Source organism: Nannospalax galili, unplaced genomic scaffold, assembly GCF_000622305.1.
Source record: "Nannospalax galili isolate Female #2095 unplaced genomic scaffold, S.galili_v1.0 scaffold217, whole genome shotgun sequence".
In the NCBI taxonomy this organism is placed as follows: Eukaryota; Metazoa; Chordata; class Mammalia; order Rodentia; family Spalacidae; genus Nannospalax; species Nannospalax galili.
The window spans coordinates 1368981-1386892 of NW_008340643.1; the positions used below are offsets into that span (position 1 = coordinate 1368981).

The 17912-nt window shown below is 42.9% G+C and overlaps 1 protein-coding gene across 7 annotated transcripts in view; it reads right to left on the reverse strand.

Annotated features, from left to right (window-relative positions):
* Window positions 1-342: 342 nt before the first annotated feature.
* Sh3kbp1 (SH3 domain containing kinase binding protein 1) overlaps window positions 343-17912 on the reverse strand; it is a 390661-nt gene continuing 373091 nt past the window's right edge. For 5 of the 7 annotated variants that reach the window (XM_008835702.2, XM_008835705.2, XM_029564789.1 and 2 more), the window contains 5 exons: window positions 16472-16581; window positions 12772-12900; window positions 7662-7930; window positions 3555-3618; window positions 343-2446 (listed from right to left, as the gene is read on the reverse strand). In XM_008835702.2, coding sequence (XP_008833924.1) covers window positions 2405-2446; window positions 3555-3618; window positions 7662-7930; window positions 12772-12900; window positions 16472-16581 — 614 coding nt within the window. In that variant the 3' untranslated portion in view covers window positions 343-2404. The remainder of the gene's footprint in view (window positions 2447-3554; window positions 3619-7661; window positions 7931-12771; window positions 12901-16471; window positions 16582-17912) is intronic. The other 2 variants (XM_029564790.1, XM_029564792.1) reach the window with 1 other exon arrangement.

Below are 17912 nucleotides of genomic sequence, written 5' to 3' on the forward strand. Positions count from 1 at the left end.
TTAATCATCTTCTTTTACAAAGCACAGTACTTAAGACTTTTCTAAATACAACTTTAGAAAATGAAGCAAAAAAATAATCTCCATAGATGCCTGGTTGAGTCCATGCTGAATGCAAAAGAATTTTAATTTTTCAAAAGTGATACTTCCAAGCTTTTCATTATTCTTGATGGGTCCATTTGGTCAAGAGTAAAGATGGTGGCTGTTTTGGGCAGTGGCTCATCCAGATCTGTGATGTAGAATCTTCTTGCTGGTTAGCCCAAGGGACAGTAATGAAGCTGGACATATCAGCTTCTTTCTCTACAATCACTTCTCTATCTCTCTTTTTTTTTAACCAAAGGAAGCCAATGCCTCAATTATGGAAAGACACCAGCCCTCTACATTCCATGTTGCCAGCACCCCATGAGGGTGCTCCAACCTCTCGATTTCACTGTTAGCAATCCTACTCTGTATACACATCATATAAAGCTATACCATCATTAGGGATTTTCTTGATGAGTAAATGAGAAATTCAAACATCAAAGAATCCAATCCTCATTGTTTTAATAGGTGGCAGGAAATCTCCGAAGGCTTCAAGTGTAATGCAGAAAGGCTTAGCACAGTCAGTGGGTACAGGAATGTTTGACACTGCTCTTAGAAACTTGGTGCTCCTGGCCCCAAGCACACTGAGACCATGGCTGCAGAAAAGGCGTATTCACATGTGGGAATGAAGGGTGAATGGTTTCTTTATACATTCCCTTCCCTTAACTGTGTCCCCACCCAGAAAGGCTAGGGCATTAGGGCTCTGTGAATACTGTGAGGGAAGTAATGGCCTCAGGCATAAAGGACAAGTATGCAGGTGAGAGCAAGGCAGGGGAAGGGAGAGAGGAAGAAAAAGGAAGAGACATTTATTTGTTATATTTTCAATGTTGAATAATGAAGTTTTTTTAACCATTCCTTCAGTGTCATTAGTTCTTATTCTTTGTGGTTGTGCAAATCTATTGATGTTTAGTAGTTTCACTATAAAATGCAGGAAATAGACAAAGCAGCTGTTTAGAAACACATCAAACATATTCAGGGGGCATTAAGGGGCCACCCCCTCCACCTCTACCCCATAAACAATCTTGCAAGTCCAGAATGCCCCCTATTTTCAGCTAAGGGTGAGAAAACTGTTACATAGTCTAAGGCTGAACTGTTCGTGTACTACGAAGGTAAAGCGGACAAGCAAACACCAGTTTCATTGGGAAAGGAAAAGCAATTCCATAAATTCCAGAAAGATCCCATAGCTACATTTCCACAAGACCCTCCTCCCATTCTCCTGGATCCAAGGAAGGGGTTACAAGTGAGCAAGGCAAATGACATTGTATGAATACAGTTTCAACGATAACACACACAGATAATCCAGTGCAGGAAATAATACAACTTCCCCCCCCTTGTTTTCATTTGCATTTTACTTTTATTTATTTGCTTTAATAATGCATATTCTGTTCACGCAAGAGGTGTGAAGGACAGGAAGCAGGGGTTTAGCCTGGCTGATGAAAACATCAAGCAGGGATGACATTTCTAGTTACATGAACAACCTAAAAGTAGGAGAAACTCAAACATCACAGCTGGTACCAAACAGCAGGGCAGATTTCAAGCTGTCTCCTTTTAGGACCTTTGGCTTAGGGTGAGAAAAGCTGTGACGACAGTGGCCTCTAGTGGACAAGGATAAGTGGCAGGATTTTTCTCTCTTTATTTCTTTCTCTATTTTGCATCATGGTAGCTGCATCACAAAAGCTCCAATCAAGAGGGGGACAGAAAGAAGGCACAGATCATTGCAAATACCAGATTTTCTCTTTCTCTTTTTGTAAATATACCATCATATATAAGCTAGAATTTCTCTTAGGGTGGTGGGGTTGCTGGCAGGGGACCTAAAATTGCATATGTAATAGAATCGTAAAGGGGAACGCAAAGCAAGGCAGTTTTCCACCTGAAGCAAAGAACAAGACACTTGCTTCCGACTTGGTGTAGTATAAACACCAGGGGCATCGGTGACAAAACACGATTTTAAAAAATCCTAAAATTATAAAGCTTGTAAACGAATAATCTGAAATTACATTTTATTAATGGAAAATATCATCAAAATAGTACTACTATGGACTAAACTGCCTGAGTTTTCGTTTCTCATGAGATCTCAAGGTAGAAAAGCCTTTAGCACAATGTGTTCTACATCACACCCACTGTCAGACCCAGGACTACACCATGGGGAAGACTCCCCTCTTGGATGGAATTTGTGTTGTGCTATCAAGACTTTTGTGCTAATCTTTCGAACAGGGACATGTTGAGGCAAACCTTTAATCTTTTGGCACAAGATTATTTTGGCTGGGGCAGAAAATTTGAGTCTCAGACTCAGGATGAATAATGCAACATCTCAGTGATCAAGTATTCATTTTGATTGAAGAGCTTTCTTTATTTCGTTCACTTCCATCTATAAAGGGAAAAGAGAAGGATCAAACACAATCATAATGAAACGGCTGGGTTTAGAGAAGTGGAAGGGTAATCAACTTCATCAAAGGAAAGAAAAAATTCAAGGTGACGACATTAGAGGTGAAATGGATAAAATGACATCAGAATGAAGAATTGGCAACAACACTGGAAATGACAGAAACCTAAAGAACAGGTGCACAAGTGGAATACTCTGGGGAATAATGGGCCCCGTCATTCTCAGGCTCCTAGGATCCACAGTTTAACAGAAGTAGCAATGACTCTAGCTTCCTAGCCACACAGTAGAGCAGGCAGTTAGGACAGTGTCAGAAGGCAACTTCATTGGCCCAGGAGGGTGTCAGTACTCTAATGAGATGCTGAGAAATACTATGCTTTCTTTAGACAGCATGGAACCCAGTGGATGAAAGGTGAGAGTCGGTTTTTGGTCATTTGGAGCACACTTACACTTTCTACCATTAAGTCAGGACAGAGTCGGATTAGAGGCTAGAGGGGAACAGAGCTCAGAGGCCTTGGAAGGGCTGACAAGGCCATGAGGGAGAAATTAACAAGTCGAAATGCAATACCAATATGGAGCTCTGTGGTCCCTGGAGTCCCGGGGACCATATGATGGAAGCCAGTTGGCAACAGGGCCTCCTGAGTGCCATGTCCTCTGGTAATTAGTAAGATGGGGTCTCTTGGAAACTGGAGGGAATGTTTTATAGAGGAGATGTTCAAAATGAATCCCAAATGAGAAGCTCAACTGGGAGCATGCTTAGTAATCTCTTTCTTACTCAAGACCTGGAGCTCAGGAATGACTAGAGAATGACTACTCAGTTTTAAGACATTCTCATAGCAGCCATCCTTTATTTTTTTTTCTGTTTTCTTGAGACATGTTCTCACTTTGTACCTCAGGCTGTCCTAGATCTCACTCTACAACCCAGGCTGGGCTTGAACACCTGGTGATCCATTGTCCTCATCCTCCCGAGTGCTGGGATTGTGACAGTGAGACACCATACCCAGCAGCACTCATGCAGTTTCGCCCTAAAGCCCAGACTTCCTCCATCGCCACCTCAGCCCAGGCCTCATGGGCAGCAAGACCCTGAGGGACCTACCTGCAAACGAAGCCGTATTTTCTTCTCTTCATCCAACTCTGACAGTAACTGCTTAATCTCTCGTCTGAAAAGCAAATAACAATGGAATCAAATAAAAGCCCAAACTTCCCCAACAAGCGGTAAGAAAATTTAGTATCACTACAAAATTCATCTGACCTTTTTTCCAAAGAAACTATGGAGCAAACATACTTTCTTATCTGTTATTACAGTGTATACATGTGTGTGGGCAGGTGCATGTGTATGAATATGCACATGGAGGCCAGAGGTTGATGTCAGCTATCTTCCTCCATCTCTCTATACGTTATTTTTGAAGCCAGGGTCTCTCACTGAATCTGGAGCGTGCCAATTCACCTAGACTAGCTGGCCAGCAAGCCCCCGGGATCCACCTGTCTCTGTCCAGTGCTGGGATTGCAGATGTGTGCTACCGCAGTCAGCTTTTTCTGTGGGTGCCGGGGATCTGAACTCAGGTCCTCATACTTACATGACAAGCACTTTATTATTCAGCTATCTCCCTACTCCCATTGCAGACATTTAATCACTCCTTATATACTTCATTTTCTACAGACTTTTAAGCTAATAAAAGGTCACTGATATGTTTTCACCAATTTTCATAAAATCCTACAAATACTTAAGACCTCAAAATTGGACACTAAATACCTAAATTAACAATACAGCTGTGAAGTCTGAGAATAGCCCATAGGAGCTGTGACCCACAGCCTAATGCCTTTTCCATCATTAAACAATGATGTGAAATGAAGCTACTTCCTGCAAAGCCAGGGCTTTGTTCTTTGGATATTGGTCTAAGAGCTGTATTCTGTTTTAAGGTATCAGACACATGTACATTTGTAAAATGGAAAACAAAGACTACAGAAATAGCAGAGTTAACACAATACCAGTGATAGCATGTCTGCTCACTCCAGATGAGCACTGTAATGGTCACCATACTTGGGACTATGTCCCAGCACTGTTATTAACACTCTAGGTTACTTGACATTAACCAGTTGTAATTCATTAGCATGGTTATTTAAGCATACATTATACATCCATATCTGTTTGGGTACCACTTGAAGGCTTAGGAAAGTAGTGGATGGTGAGATCTTAAATCAGCAGTCCAACCCCAGGAAGACTGTAACAGACAGAGCATTAAGTGGTCTGTGGTCTGAGCAGAGGAAGTCAGTTGGGGAAGAAGGTGTAAAGAAAACTCACTAACTCTTGTACTAAAAGCAGGAGTTGGGGAAGAGCCAGGGCACAGTAAGGAGGTAAAAGCCTGCCTCTGAATGCAGAGCACATTCGAGGATGAGGAAGAAATGGACTTGAATTGAAAGTGACACCAAAGTCCCAGGAAGGTGGAATTTGGGCAGAAGTACCTGGCTAAGAGGCTCTGAGAGGCAAACGTTGGAAGAGGGGACTGACATCCTGAGGTACTGAGGAAGAAAGATATTGGCTGAGGAAGGACAATTCTGATCAATTATTCACCGGCTTTAAACCACAGCTGGCTCTAGACTCAGAGTCAAGCTCAGGCATGTCAGACATGTGAATAGCCCTTGGAGGGTAGAAAAGGCCAAAGCCCTGAATCCAGACAAGTCAGATGCAAAGATGGTCCTATTCAGAAAAAATGTTCTGGATGTCCTGGAGCCATGGGGTCACTGTTTAGACAAAAGACACCTGTTATCTGGACATGGATGTCCTTTGGATACCCAAACCTATGGCTTCTAGAGCCTGGTATGAACTGGGGATTTTAAGGAGTTAGGGGGAACAGTTAGAGGGAGCCTGGGTGGTCCCAGGAGATTCTTTCCAGTACCATCTCGCTAGTTTTGCACATTTCTCTGATGAGTCTCTTCAGTCATATGAGCTGAAGAAGCCCTAGTTTTACTCACTGTCCAGGCTGGGTGGAATAGAATCTGCTTAGACCTACATAGCTTGAAGTTAATTCCTTGGACACTATGGATAAAGAGTTCTGGCGGGGGGTTGGAGAGATGGCTCAGTGGTTAAAAGCACTGGCTGATCTTGTACAGGACCCGGGTTCAATTCCCAGCACCCACATGGTGGCTCACAACTGTCCATAACTCCAGTTCCAGGGGAATTCAACACCCACTTCTGACCTCCATGAGAATTGCACAACATGGGTACACTTACAGACATGCAAGCAATACACTCATACACATAAGATAATAATAATTATTATTTATAAAAAAGAGTTCTGTGATCACAGAATTAGGGAAACTACATACTCTGTCTTCTCTATTCTCCAATATACAGTGAAGGCTTTGGAAAATCCTGGGGAGAAGAAATTGACTTTTCTTAACCCAGGTTATCCCCCAAAGTATCTGACTACAAAATACTTCAGGGCCATCCATCTTTGGAGAAGAGGCAATATCAGATACTACTAGTCCCAGACTCCCCTTCCCCTAGGCTGTCACTGCCATACCCCTCACCATCACCCCATAAACCTCCTGATCCAACGTGGCCAGGTGCTTGGGGAGAGGCTGACCCACTAGGCTGTTCTCTTGCATATTAATCCATATGCTGTTTCCTTTGCAAAAGCTCTCTGCTCCTGGCCATCTTAGGTCATTTTTCAAAACAAGAACTGCCTCCTTGAGATACCTCCTGTCAAGAGAGAGTCTGTCCAGAAAGATCTAATTGATCCTAAATTAGTCTCTGCAGAGCCTCAGTTTAAGTTCTGCCTAACAGCTAATCTTTTTTGCTTTTTTATTTTGTCTTTTGTCTTTTTTTGAGACAGGGTCTTCCTGCAACCCCAGCTGGCCTGGAACTCACTATGTAGACCAGGCTGGCCTTGATCTCAGAGAAATCCACTACCTCGGCCTCTTGGGGGATGGGATTAAAGGCATCACCACCATGCCCAGCTACAGCTAATAGTTTTTTGTTCTTAGGTCTTTCTTCCCATTCAAATGCTCTAAGAGGCTAAGAGATGTAACCATGCATGTAGGTATGCATAAAGCAAGCCCTGAGTCTCATGGTGAGGACATCTTCCTAAGAGAAAAGTCATGGGTTTAAGGATTCCCTATACCTCCTTCATACATTCACCCCCTTGATGCAAGCCAAGTGTTTCATCTGCTATCTAAATGAAGATGCTGCAGTCTTTCCAAATGCTAGGGGAAAAGCAAGCTGTTGACCTTATTTAAGAAGTGGTATGGGGCTAGAGAGTGGTTAACAACATGTATTGTTTTGCAGAGGACCCAAGTTCAGTTCCCAGCACCTACACAATCTACAACTGCCAGGTTCATAGGATACAATACCTCTAGCCTCTGTGGGTGCCCACATGCATGTGCACACTTCCCCCACCCCCAATTAAAAATAAAATAGAAAGAAGTGGTATATGCACTCCCATTTCTTGGACTGTGAATATCCGCAAAGGCCCATGTGTTAAAGGCTTTTCTTCTAGCCTGAGGTGCTATAGAGACCCAAGTTTGAGTCTCAAGACCCCATATGGTGGAAGGAGAGAGCTGACTCCTGCAAGTTGTTAGCTGTCTGCTGTACATGTACACACACACACACACACACACACACACGCACACGCACACACACACACACACAAATGTAATTTTAAAGTTTTCTTAAAAGACTAACATAGAAGGTGCTGGAGAAATGGCTCAGTGGTTAAGAGCACTGGTTTCTCTTACAGAGGACCTAGGTTCGATTTCCAGCACCCAAATGGCAGCTAAGAACCACCTGTAACTCCAGTTCCAGTGAATCCAACTCCCTCTTCTTACCTCCATGGGCACTGCACGACATGGGTGCACTTACATACATGAAAAATACAACATAGAAATATACTTTCCAGCAGATTTCATTTTCTTTTTCGAAGCCTTCCAAGTGTGTCAGTTCTTGCAACTGACTCATCCCTGTATACCACACGGCCAGCCTGTGCTCTACAGAACACAGTCGGCCAAGCATAGAAAACACACAGCATAATTAAGTATAAATTAAGCCTCCTGAGTTCCACACCCATTTCCATCTCTGCTGCCATTATCGGTGGGAAGGTCTGGGCCACCCTCTGTAGGATGGGACCCAAGCTTGCAGAACCAGGCCACGGATGTCCAGTGGAGGGCCACCTGCAAGCAGCTGCAAAGGGTCCCCGGCACTCACTTCTGCTGGTCCTTCATGGTCTCAATGATGCTCCTCAGCTCACGAACTTGTGTCCTGAGCTCCTCTACAGCAGCTTGGCTGCTGACTGCAGGTTCCATCTTTGGTTTTCCTTCTGTGCTGAACAGCAATGGGGAATTGGCTCTGTGTCCAGCTGTTCCCAAAGAGGATGACATGGGGGAGGATGCCACTGAAGATAGAGAGGCTGGCCCACTGCTGCCAGCTGCCATGGTCCCTGGCTTGGGTGGCAGGGATGCCTTGTTGTCAGACACCTGTGAAAAGGGAAGGTGGAGAGGCTTCAGAGCCAGGGGTCTATGGAGGGAGTGCCTCCCTGTCCTGGTGAGTAAGACCCTCCTTCACTACTCTACCCTCAGCTCTCTCCATACAGTCTATTTGTTCTTTCATCTATAAGCCATCCATAGCCAACATGGTACAGACAGACCCCTACCCAAGTACTACCTGTATGCATTTTTCAAATTTTTATTTATTTTTATTTTATGTGTATGCATGTATTGCCTGCACGTAGGTAAGTGCACCCGTGTTGTGCAATGCCCATGGAGGTTGGAAGAGGCTGTCGGATTCCCTGGGACTGGGGTTACGGGCAGCTGTTAGCTGCCATGTAGGTGCTGGGATTCGAACCCAGGTCTTCTGCAAGAACAACCACTGTTGTTAACCACTGAGCTATCTCTCCAGCCCCTACCTGTATGCACTTTAAATTTCATCTTCTTCTGGACAGACAGTCCCTGACTAGTTTCATAAACACACAGAGATACCAAACTTCTTGCCAGGTACTATAAATACTGAAGTGAGCAACACATTCTCCTACCCTTAGAAGCATAGAACCCAGTGGAGCACAGGCAGACAAGACGGATTACTACACTGCAGCATGGGGGGTGGGGGAGACTGCACAAGAGGGAAGAAGCACAGAGAACCCCAGAAACATATTAAAGCAGCCACAGTCCAGGAAGGAAGGGAGCGGGAGGGAGCAACTAATGTCCCTTCCTGTAGGGGGTTAGAGGAACAAGAGTGTTGGAGAAAGCGGCTGTAGGAGATGGGAAGGCTAACCTGGGAACAAAGCGTGCTAGTTGGAAGCATGGCTGGGTTAAGAGAGGGCAGGAGAAAGTAAGGTAGGGGAAGGAGAAGTGGCTGGTTCCATTAATTGTACACCCTGCTCATGATCACTCTGGGGGCAGGAAGGCCTGAGAGGTGGCAGGTCTGGAGTGGGACAGAACTGAGACTCTGATACAATGCAAGCTGGAAACTGTTGAGCATCTGACCTGGGAAATGGCCAAGAAGATTATTTTGAGAGAAATGGGGGGAAGGTCAGGCTCATCTAAGGGCATTAAGCATCATTCCTGGTACTAGGGTGGAGAGTGGGTGAGGCTGATGGAGTCCCTGACCTCACAGAGCAGAGAACCCTTGTGGTCAAAGAGATGAGGTCCTGCATAGGTTATAGACAGTAAAATCTGAAGTATAAGGCCATGGGTGGGGAGGGAACAATCAGGCAGAGATTGGGTCTTTCATTTCAGTTTTTGAATTTTATGAGCCCGAGGGATGGCTGAGAGGGTGTGCCTAGTGGGCAGAGCCACTAAAAGAGTGAGCTGGGCTAAAGTGGAAAGCATGGGTATAGATAAGACAAGACGAACAAAGGTCCAATGGTAGAACCTGAGGAATCCCCAAATTGAAGAGGCAAGAAGAGAAGAGGGAGAGGGAGTAAGAGAGAAAGGGAGGGGGAGAGGGCGCTTTTGACAACTAGAAAGGCATAATGAGAGAATGAAGAAGGACAAGTAGAGGGGCTTGGCTTATGGGGAAGCCCCTAGAAGAGTTTCCAGAAAGGAAAAAAAATGGATTAGTGGGCCAAGAGTGCTGAGGGGAAATTGGAGCCCATTTTGTGTCACAATGGAGATGACAGTAACTCAAAGGTGGGCAACCACGTTCTCAATGGGAGCCCATGGACAAGGCTGACAATTTGAGGACTCTTTTCAAAAGTTTGGCTGAGGAAGGAAGATGGTAGAGCAAGGGTGTGAACTCATAAAGAAGCCTCAGGAGGAGCTAGGATGTAAGGGTTTTGTTTGCTTTCACAGATGAGTGAGACCCTGAGATCCACACAATGCTGGGGGAGAAGTGAGTGAAGGGTCAGGCTGAAGATGGAGAGAGGGAAGAGAGGCCCGGTGGAGAGGTGTCCTGAGGAAGCCAGGAGAAGGTGTGGGTCAGTCTTGTGTGGAAAGGAACATGAGTAGCTGTCAGGCCCAGTAGAGAAACATTGGCAGGTGCAAGTAAGTAGGTAGGAGATGGGGGCAAGGCAAAGTAGTAGGCTAGAACTTTGGGAGCAGAGAGGGTGACAGGGCAGAAGCTGAGGCTGATGGTGAAGTTTGGCACAGCAACCATAGGACCTCCTCCAGCAGCAGGCACTCAGTCGGCCATCCCAGGGAAGGCGCCAAGAAGGGGCTTGGCTGGCATGGCAGCAAGAAGGGAGAGTCTGGATTCAGGCTGTGCTAGAGGCAGAGACTGGGCAGAGTGAGCCAAAAGCAGATGGGCCATCGTTCCCAGTCTCTCTGTTCGCCTTTTCTCTGCCAAGTTACCATTGAGGAAAAGCACTCTCTGCTGCCAGGGAGACAGCACTCAGCCAGCCTGAGCCTTGTTGTTAGTAGCAGTTACAGTGTAAGGGGAGAGGAACTGACATTTATGGAGCTGTGATCGCACATGGACATCAGCTCTACAATGTAAACAGGGATCAAGTGGCACTCACTGTACCAAGCAGGAAACTGAGGCTTGTAGAACTCCTGGAATAACCCCACATCTCAGTGTTCATCACCAGCAGAACTGGAATTCAATTACAGCTGTATCTTCCACCCAGCACTGTGACTATGACTGTGGCTGACCAAGTCTGAAGACGTGGTCTTCTATTACTTTCTTTGCTTGATTCTATAATCCAGGGCTTATGTCTTCTTCCATTTCCCATCTTGCATCCTCTCTTTTGTCTCATGACCCACCTGTGCCCACAATACTGGTTTCCAGATACTTCTAGAATCAATACTTCTTTTGGCATTTCTCAGCTGACTGACTCTCTCAGACCAGCCCATTTCAGCTAACAAGTCATTTTTTGGTCCTTCACAGAGTATAGGTCACGACACTCCTTGATCAAATTAGTTAAAGTGGAATTTCTCGAAGAGTGAAATGAAAACCACAACCTGACAACTCCAGGGAAGTGAAATAGGCTAATTAATAGAACAGAGCTGTGCAAATCAGAAACATGAAAAGTCACTGACCACCAGTAGATGTCACTGGAGAGACATCCCAGGAATGCCAGAGAAAGGAAACTAAAGGTGTACCTATGGTCACCAGAACACAAAACAAAACAAAAACAAAACAACCACCACCACCGCGGGTCTAAATCCAACTAAAGTAAATAGAATCCTTTATGAGGAAAGATCCTCAGTTTTATGGATCATTAAAATTTATCTGTTTTGTAGAACCATGTTTTGCTTACTGTAGTAGATTCTTAAGAAAATCTATAATGCAAATGCTTGAATCTATGAGAAGGAAAATCCCATCTAATCTTCGATTTCCTTGTGCCAATTCCTGCTTCAAATGACTATAGTTTTCTGCTTCTAAACATAAAATGTAGCTAATGTTCCAAGAAAATAATCCTAGTTTTGGGTTCCTTAGTACTAGAAGATGATGAGATTTTGTAGTCTTCATTTATTTACAGGAAGAACGGAATTCATATAGGAGGCTTCCTCTTTGAACTAACTGCATGCAGTAGGTAAACAATGTCTGTTTTGTTGGTGGGAATCACACCCTGGACTTTGCACGCTCTAAGCATGTGCTCTTCCACTGTCACCATTGCACTTACTATCCCTTTCTCTCCCGTTCTGTCTCTGTGGGTTTCTTTCTTCTTGTCTCTCTGTCTCTATCTGTATACGCCCCTCTCTTTCTGGAGATGGGGGGGGGGTGTTACACAGGCCAGGCTAGTCTCGAGCTCCCAGCATCAAGTGAGTCCTCCCATCTCAGCTTCCCCAATAGCTGGGACTGCAGGTATTCACCACAATAATGTTTGCTTTGTTTCTCACAAAAAAATTAACTTAAAGCAGATATGCCATTCTCTAGGCATGTAATGAAATTAAAATGCTTGCTATAAACTATCAATTTATCCTAGAATAAGAATCTAATTTGACTTTAAAAAATATTTTATTATTTTTATTTTATGTGTATGCATGTATTGCCTGCATGTATGTAGGTGCACCCGTGTTGTACAATGCCCGCAGGGGACAGAAGAGGCTGTTGGATCCCTTGGAAATGGAGTTACGGAGAGTTGTTAGCTGCCATGTGGGGTACTGGGATTCGAACCCAGGTCTTCTGCAAGAACAGTCAGTGTTCTTAACCGTTGAGCCATCTCTCCAGTCCCTAATTTGACTTTTAAGAGACCATGTCAGTATAAGTCTTCCAGAGCCTGGAGAGATGGGCCAGTTAAGAGTGCTTACTGCTTTTGAAGAGGACCTGGGTTCAGTTCCCAGCACCTTCACTGGTGGCTTACAATCACATGTAACTGCAGTTCCAGGGGATCTGACACACTCTTTCGACCTCTGCACATGCGTGATGTGCGTGTGTGTGTGTGTGTGTGTGTGTGTGTGTGTGTGTGTGTGTGTGTGTGTGTATTCAGGCACTGACACATATACATAAGTAAATATTAAAAATAAAATTAAAAGAAATCTTCCAACAATTTTTTTGCCAGTTTTGAACACAAAAGACAAGATCTATGAGTAGAGAGCATAGTATTTAATGTAGTCTATCTAAATATTCCACAGATCTTTTTTTAAAGTTGATTAGGTTGTGGCGGCAGCATGTGATGGCATTTGCGCATGTGTATGTGACAGCATATAAAGAGATCCAACTACAAGAGAAACCATGAGGAATAAACTGAATTTGCAGCTCAGGGATTCTGCCCAGTTTTAGAGACTCTGTATTATGCCTTAAGGATTCTGATGACTACAGTAATCACTGTCGCTAAAGAATGACAAACATCCACATTGTTTAGCTTGCCTGCTTTAAAACCCATTGTTAACACATGCATGGAAGGGGCAGGGACACCTCACCCTGGCTGGTCACTCACTTGGGATATGGTAACAGTCTTGGAAGTCTTCTTTGACACGTCTATTCCTCTGTGCGCAAGCGAAATGTGTTCCTCTTTATCTTCTTCGGGACTTGGGGAGTCAAAGATATCGGGGCTTGAAAGGGAGGACTGGATAAAGCCAAAAGAAAATGCCTTTGTCAGAATCATATCTTACTGACACAGCTTTGTTAATATGATGCTGTTTGCTTCTCAAAGCACTCAGCACTTCTATTTTATCTGTCTCCTTGCTCTAACCCTGTGAGGCAGAAAGTGTGCTGTTATCTGCTTACTGCCAGTAGACATATGGCTAGTTAGGGGCAGGGCTTGGATCAAGCAGCAAAGAGTGAAAGTAGGGAGCTATCCCCTGATGTTCATTAATCACTTCAGCCATGTAAGCATCTCTTGTCCATCCTTTCCTACTCCCACCTTTCGCCAAACACTTGTTATTGCATGCCTTACATTGAGCTGGTACTGCAGACTGAATAATGACATGCCGCATGTGGTCCCCACCCTTGTGGGGCTAGAACACAGTCAGTGGGAAGCTGACTCTTATCCTCTTCTCCTTCATCCCTTCCTCATCCTATTCCTTCACTCTTGATTCAGGATCACTACGTGTGTTGAATATCGAAGTGCCTTAAAGGATGGATCTGAGAGGCAACCATTTCTATAGGCAAGTGACCACCAGTGACTAACCTTTTCACAGCCCTAGAGCAGAGCACTGTCCCCTAGCACAAGCTCCCCTCTCCTTTGATACCTGCTACTAAATCTCTGTTGTCATTACTGTGGACAGTAAATATCCATTTCATAGTGTATTTGCTAAATCCTATTTACAGAAAGGCAGCATCACCGGGTAAAATATGGGCCAACACCCCTGCCCTTTCTGCCTCACTGTGAAGACACCCAAAAGCTGGAGGAATGGTGAGCAATTTTCCAGAATTCCCTTGGTTGGAAATAATTCCGTAGTGAAAATCGCCCTATTTTAGAACAAAACAAATGAAAATCAGAGTTCCCATTGTAAGGAATCTTTTTAAATGAAAAATCTTCTAGAAATATGTTGGGGTGAGCTCAGCCTCACTCTCCTTCTTTTGCTTTCTACCCTAGGGCAGAAAAATAGTTCCTAGAATTATCATTTAAATAGAATGGAAAAATTATACCCACAAGTAAGTGTTTTATTCTTTTTACTAAGACAAAGACTTAATATATTTGGGGCAATTTTTAAGCCAAGTTTTTGCTTCAAGAAATTGTATTTGTTAATCTTCATTTAATCTGAAAATCCCATGACCTAATATAACCCCAAATACACACACCAAGTGTTTTTTTTAATTAATCTAGGCTTAACTGCTTAATCATCATACAATGCACAGATCCTTTCAAGATTTTATTCAACCTGTATTGCAAGAGCTTCTAGTCAAAACTTGCTCTTTGAATTTTATAAAAATGAATAGTTTAAATGAGAATGAATGGCCTCAGGCTGCGGAACATGACTAGTGTTTCATCAATTATCCTCCCAGTGGACTTGGAGGAATATATCCTTATTCACGAATCCTATTTGCTATGAAAACCGAACAGGTGCTAATTTTAAGAAGAATGAACAGGAAGTCAATCTGTACATCCGAATGGAGATGGATGAGAAGGGAAGAGAATATGGTCATCATATATCATTAAAGCACCCAAGTATTCTAAGTCCAAATAAAAATCACTCTCTATAAGATGCTATTCATGAGTCACCATAATAAGTTTCTTGCAGGCAGTGGCCATGTACTTCTGCTTACCAGCTGTATCCCTGGCACCACGAACAGTGCCCAGTACACAGGGGATAGATGTCTGTGAATATCTGAACGAGTTGAATGAGTAAATAAACAACTGCATAGTCTAAAAGCAGGTGAAGATGAGCTACCTTTACTTGGTCTCCCCAAAACACACGTACTTTTCTATACTATATGTATGAACTAAGGGGGAGTCATTTGAACCACTGTATTTAATTACGGAAGGCACAAAGCTCTTTAAACCTTAAAATGTTTAAGAGAATTTGGAAGAAAAAAATGATGAAGGATTTACAAAGAAGGCAGAAGAGGTAGGGTTGAGAAACTGAAATGCAGCATGCCAAGAAGCGATCAGATAGGTTGGGTGTGTATGTGCATGTTCGGAGAGGGAGGATGAGAAGGAGAAGGAGAAGAAGGTAGGGTTACTATAGAACTTTGAAAGAGTAAAAAGGAAACCACTTTTTCAAGTCTTTCTCTCAAAAAGATATCAACAAACTTAGGTGTGTTTTGCATAAGGAAGAACTCAAACCATGCTTTCAGACTTGGTCCATATGAGAGAAAGGGCTCAAAAAGGAAGTGGCTTTTTTTTTTCTCTAAATGATGAAAGCTCAGATGAGATTACTGGTGAGGTAAAAAAAAAAAAAAAAAGTATTCTGAGAAACCTGCCAAAGTTTAAGTTCCTTCATGTATCTGGGTGGAGGTTAAAAGGCTTTAGGCTACAAAGGACAGGGCAATGTGACAGACAGACTGAGACTGACTGGTAGATGATAGATAGGCAGACAAATGGATCTCTCTCTCTCTCTCTCTCTCTCTCTCTCTCTCTCTCTCTCTCTCTCTGCTGTGGAAGGTAAATTTAACCTTTGTGTAGGGCAAGTTTGCAACTTACGGCAATAATAAAGCATGCATTTTCCAATGACCCAAATTCAGAAAGCTTATTATACCTAAATGAACAATTCTGGAACATTAAGATTTTTTCAACAGTGACATTCATTTGAGTATTGTTTATAAGCAGGAACTGGAATCATCATCAGTATTCAATAATAGCATACTCACTAGACAAACTCTCATATACTCACATCTTAGGAAAGTAAGCAGCCATTAAATATGTTGTTCTGGAAGAATGGGCAATATTTGGGAGAAAAGTCTGCAGTTTAAATGTGCAGGCTGAAGCAAGTTCCAAAACAGTATGTACTATATGATCCCAGTTTTGGACAATTCTGTATATATACAAACAGAAGTTTTTAAAAAGCTCAGGAATATATAGCAAAAAGTTATCAGTTCTTTGCTTCAGGGGCAGGAATAGAGATGACTTACTTTCTTCCTTATGTGTTGTGTTGCTCAAATTTGGCACAATACACATATAATAGATTTGCAATAAAAAGTTATTCAAAATTACCCAAACGAAGAAACAAAAACAGCCCTCTACAGGTTATCAGGAGTGTTCTGATTGATCTCTTCTACACGAGCAGATGCCTCATTAGGTTAAAAACAACCCCCTCAGGGTCTGCATGAGTTTCCATGGAGGTAGGCTGATGATGGGTTTGGGAAGATAAAGGCCACTATCTTATACTACATAGTGGCAGATCTTTATTAAGTAAAGCTCTGACTTGTTTATAGACCAAAATAGCCCCATTCTCTTTTTCTTCTTTCACATACCAATTTCATTTCAGGTTCAAGCAAGAACTGGTCTAGAAAGAGACAGAAGGAAAGTGGGAAGTAGGGAATGCCATCTTGCTGACAGAAACACAAAGAGCAATCAGAAAGAAAGAAATACCGCTTGATTCAAAAAGAATCAATTACTGATCCTTGGCAGTACATCTGGTGGTCTCCTCTCCCTCTTCTGGGGAGTCTCCAGTTATCTGCTCACTAAAGTGTCTTTAGCGAGACTCTCCAATCCTTTTTACTTTTTAGCTGTAAAGAAGTAAAGAGATACTTACAGACGTGAGTGACTGGGATGGAGGCCGCCTCCCTGTAGCTTTTGGTCTGCTTGTAGTTGGGTGACTGAGTTTCTCAGTAGATGATACCACGGAGTCAAAACCTTCTAGATCTAAAACAGAAATTAGAGTTTTAAGAGCAAAAATAAGAGGGAAAATATTCTTATAGTATGCTACAAGTATCTCTTTTCTTTAGTAATCACCCTGTCCGTCTATATTATGCTTTGCCTTTTACAAAGGCCATTTATACCTTTGGGTTATTCAATAAAGGACTCAAATGGAATGAAATAATTGTTTCCTCCTCAGTTTAGCATGATAGTGTGCAGTAGAGAGAAACAGCTGTCTTTTCCTCTTCAATAGATACAAATATATCTTTAAAAAGCTATAGAAGAAGGATTAAAGGAGGAATCTTCTCTCTGCCACAAACCTAAAGTCAGTTTTTGAAGATGACAGAACATTTCTGGAGTCTCAACACAAGCAGTCATCAGAAAGTACAACTACCAGTGGATAAGTGAATGCTGCTTGCTGTTGATTCTAAAAGATAAGAAGTGACAGCCGCCTCTTTCTTTTGTGTCACAATACTAAGGCCATCAGCTGTCCCCCTGTTAGAGTAAACTTGACAAGGGGACCAAGCTTCTCCAGATTACTCACAGAGCCTGGCCCCATTCTGCTTCCCAAGTCATCATTGACTGGAGACATTATTTTTGGCAGTTACCTATCTGTTCATTTATTTACTCCACTTTATTTTTTTAAAATGTTGGTGCTTTTAAAATAAATGTTTACTTATATACCCTTCCCTCTCCCCTCCCTTAAACTAACCCAATTTTTATCCATATCTCCCTTACTAAGGCCTGTTTCCTACTGTTCTTCTCTTTCAGGTTATTTTTTTCCTTTACCTCCCTGTTTCCTTTCCATTATCCTGGTTCCTATAGTTATGTCTGGTTGCATACTTATTTATCAGAGTCAAGAAGCTCAAGAGAGGTAGGACAATAGGAGAAGGGTATTAGTAATAGAGAAAGGGGGAAATAGGGGCACCTTAAGTGGGAAAACCATGATGGAGGGGTGAGACAATGCGAGAGATAAATAATGCCTAGCTAGTTTTGAAAACCAGAGGGAACCATATTACTCCTACAACGTACTGACAAATTGTACATAGCAGATCAAGAAATATATGTCTAGGTAAGGTTTATCTGAGAACAACTGGTCTTTGCCCAAGATTTATCTACATGACACACAGTAATTAAAAATACCAGACTGATGGAACTAACCTTCTTAGGTATTTAACAGACATACTTTGAGGTCTATAATAATTTGGTCAGAGGGACATAAAGGACAGTTTTTGCTCCTTGCCCTCCTAGGTTGACTAGTTCCAGGGGACTATGAGCATGTCTCAAAATGTCCTGTAATTCTGGTGGGTCACCTGTCCTCTTGATCAAGGAGGCCG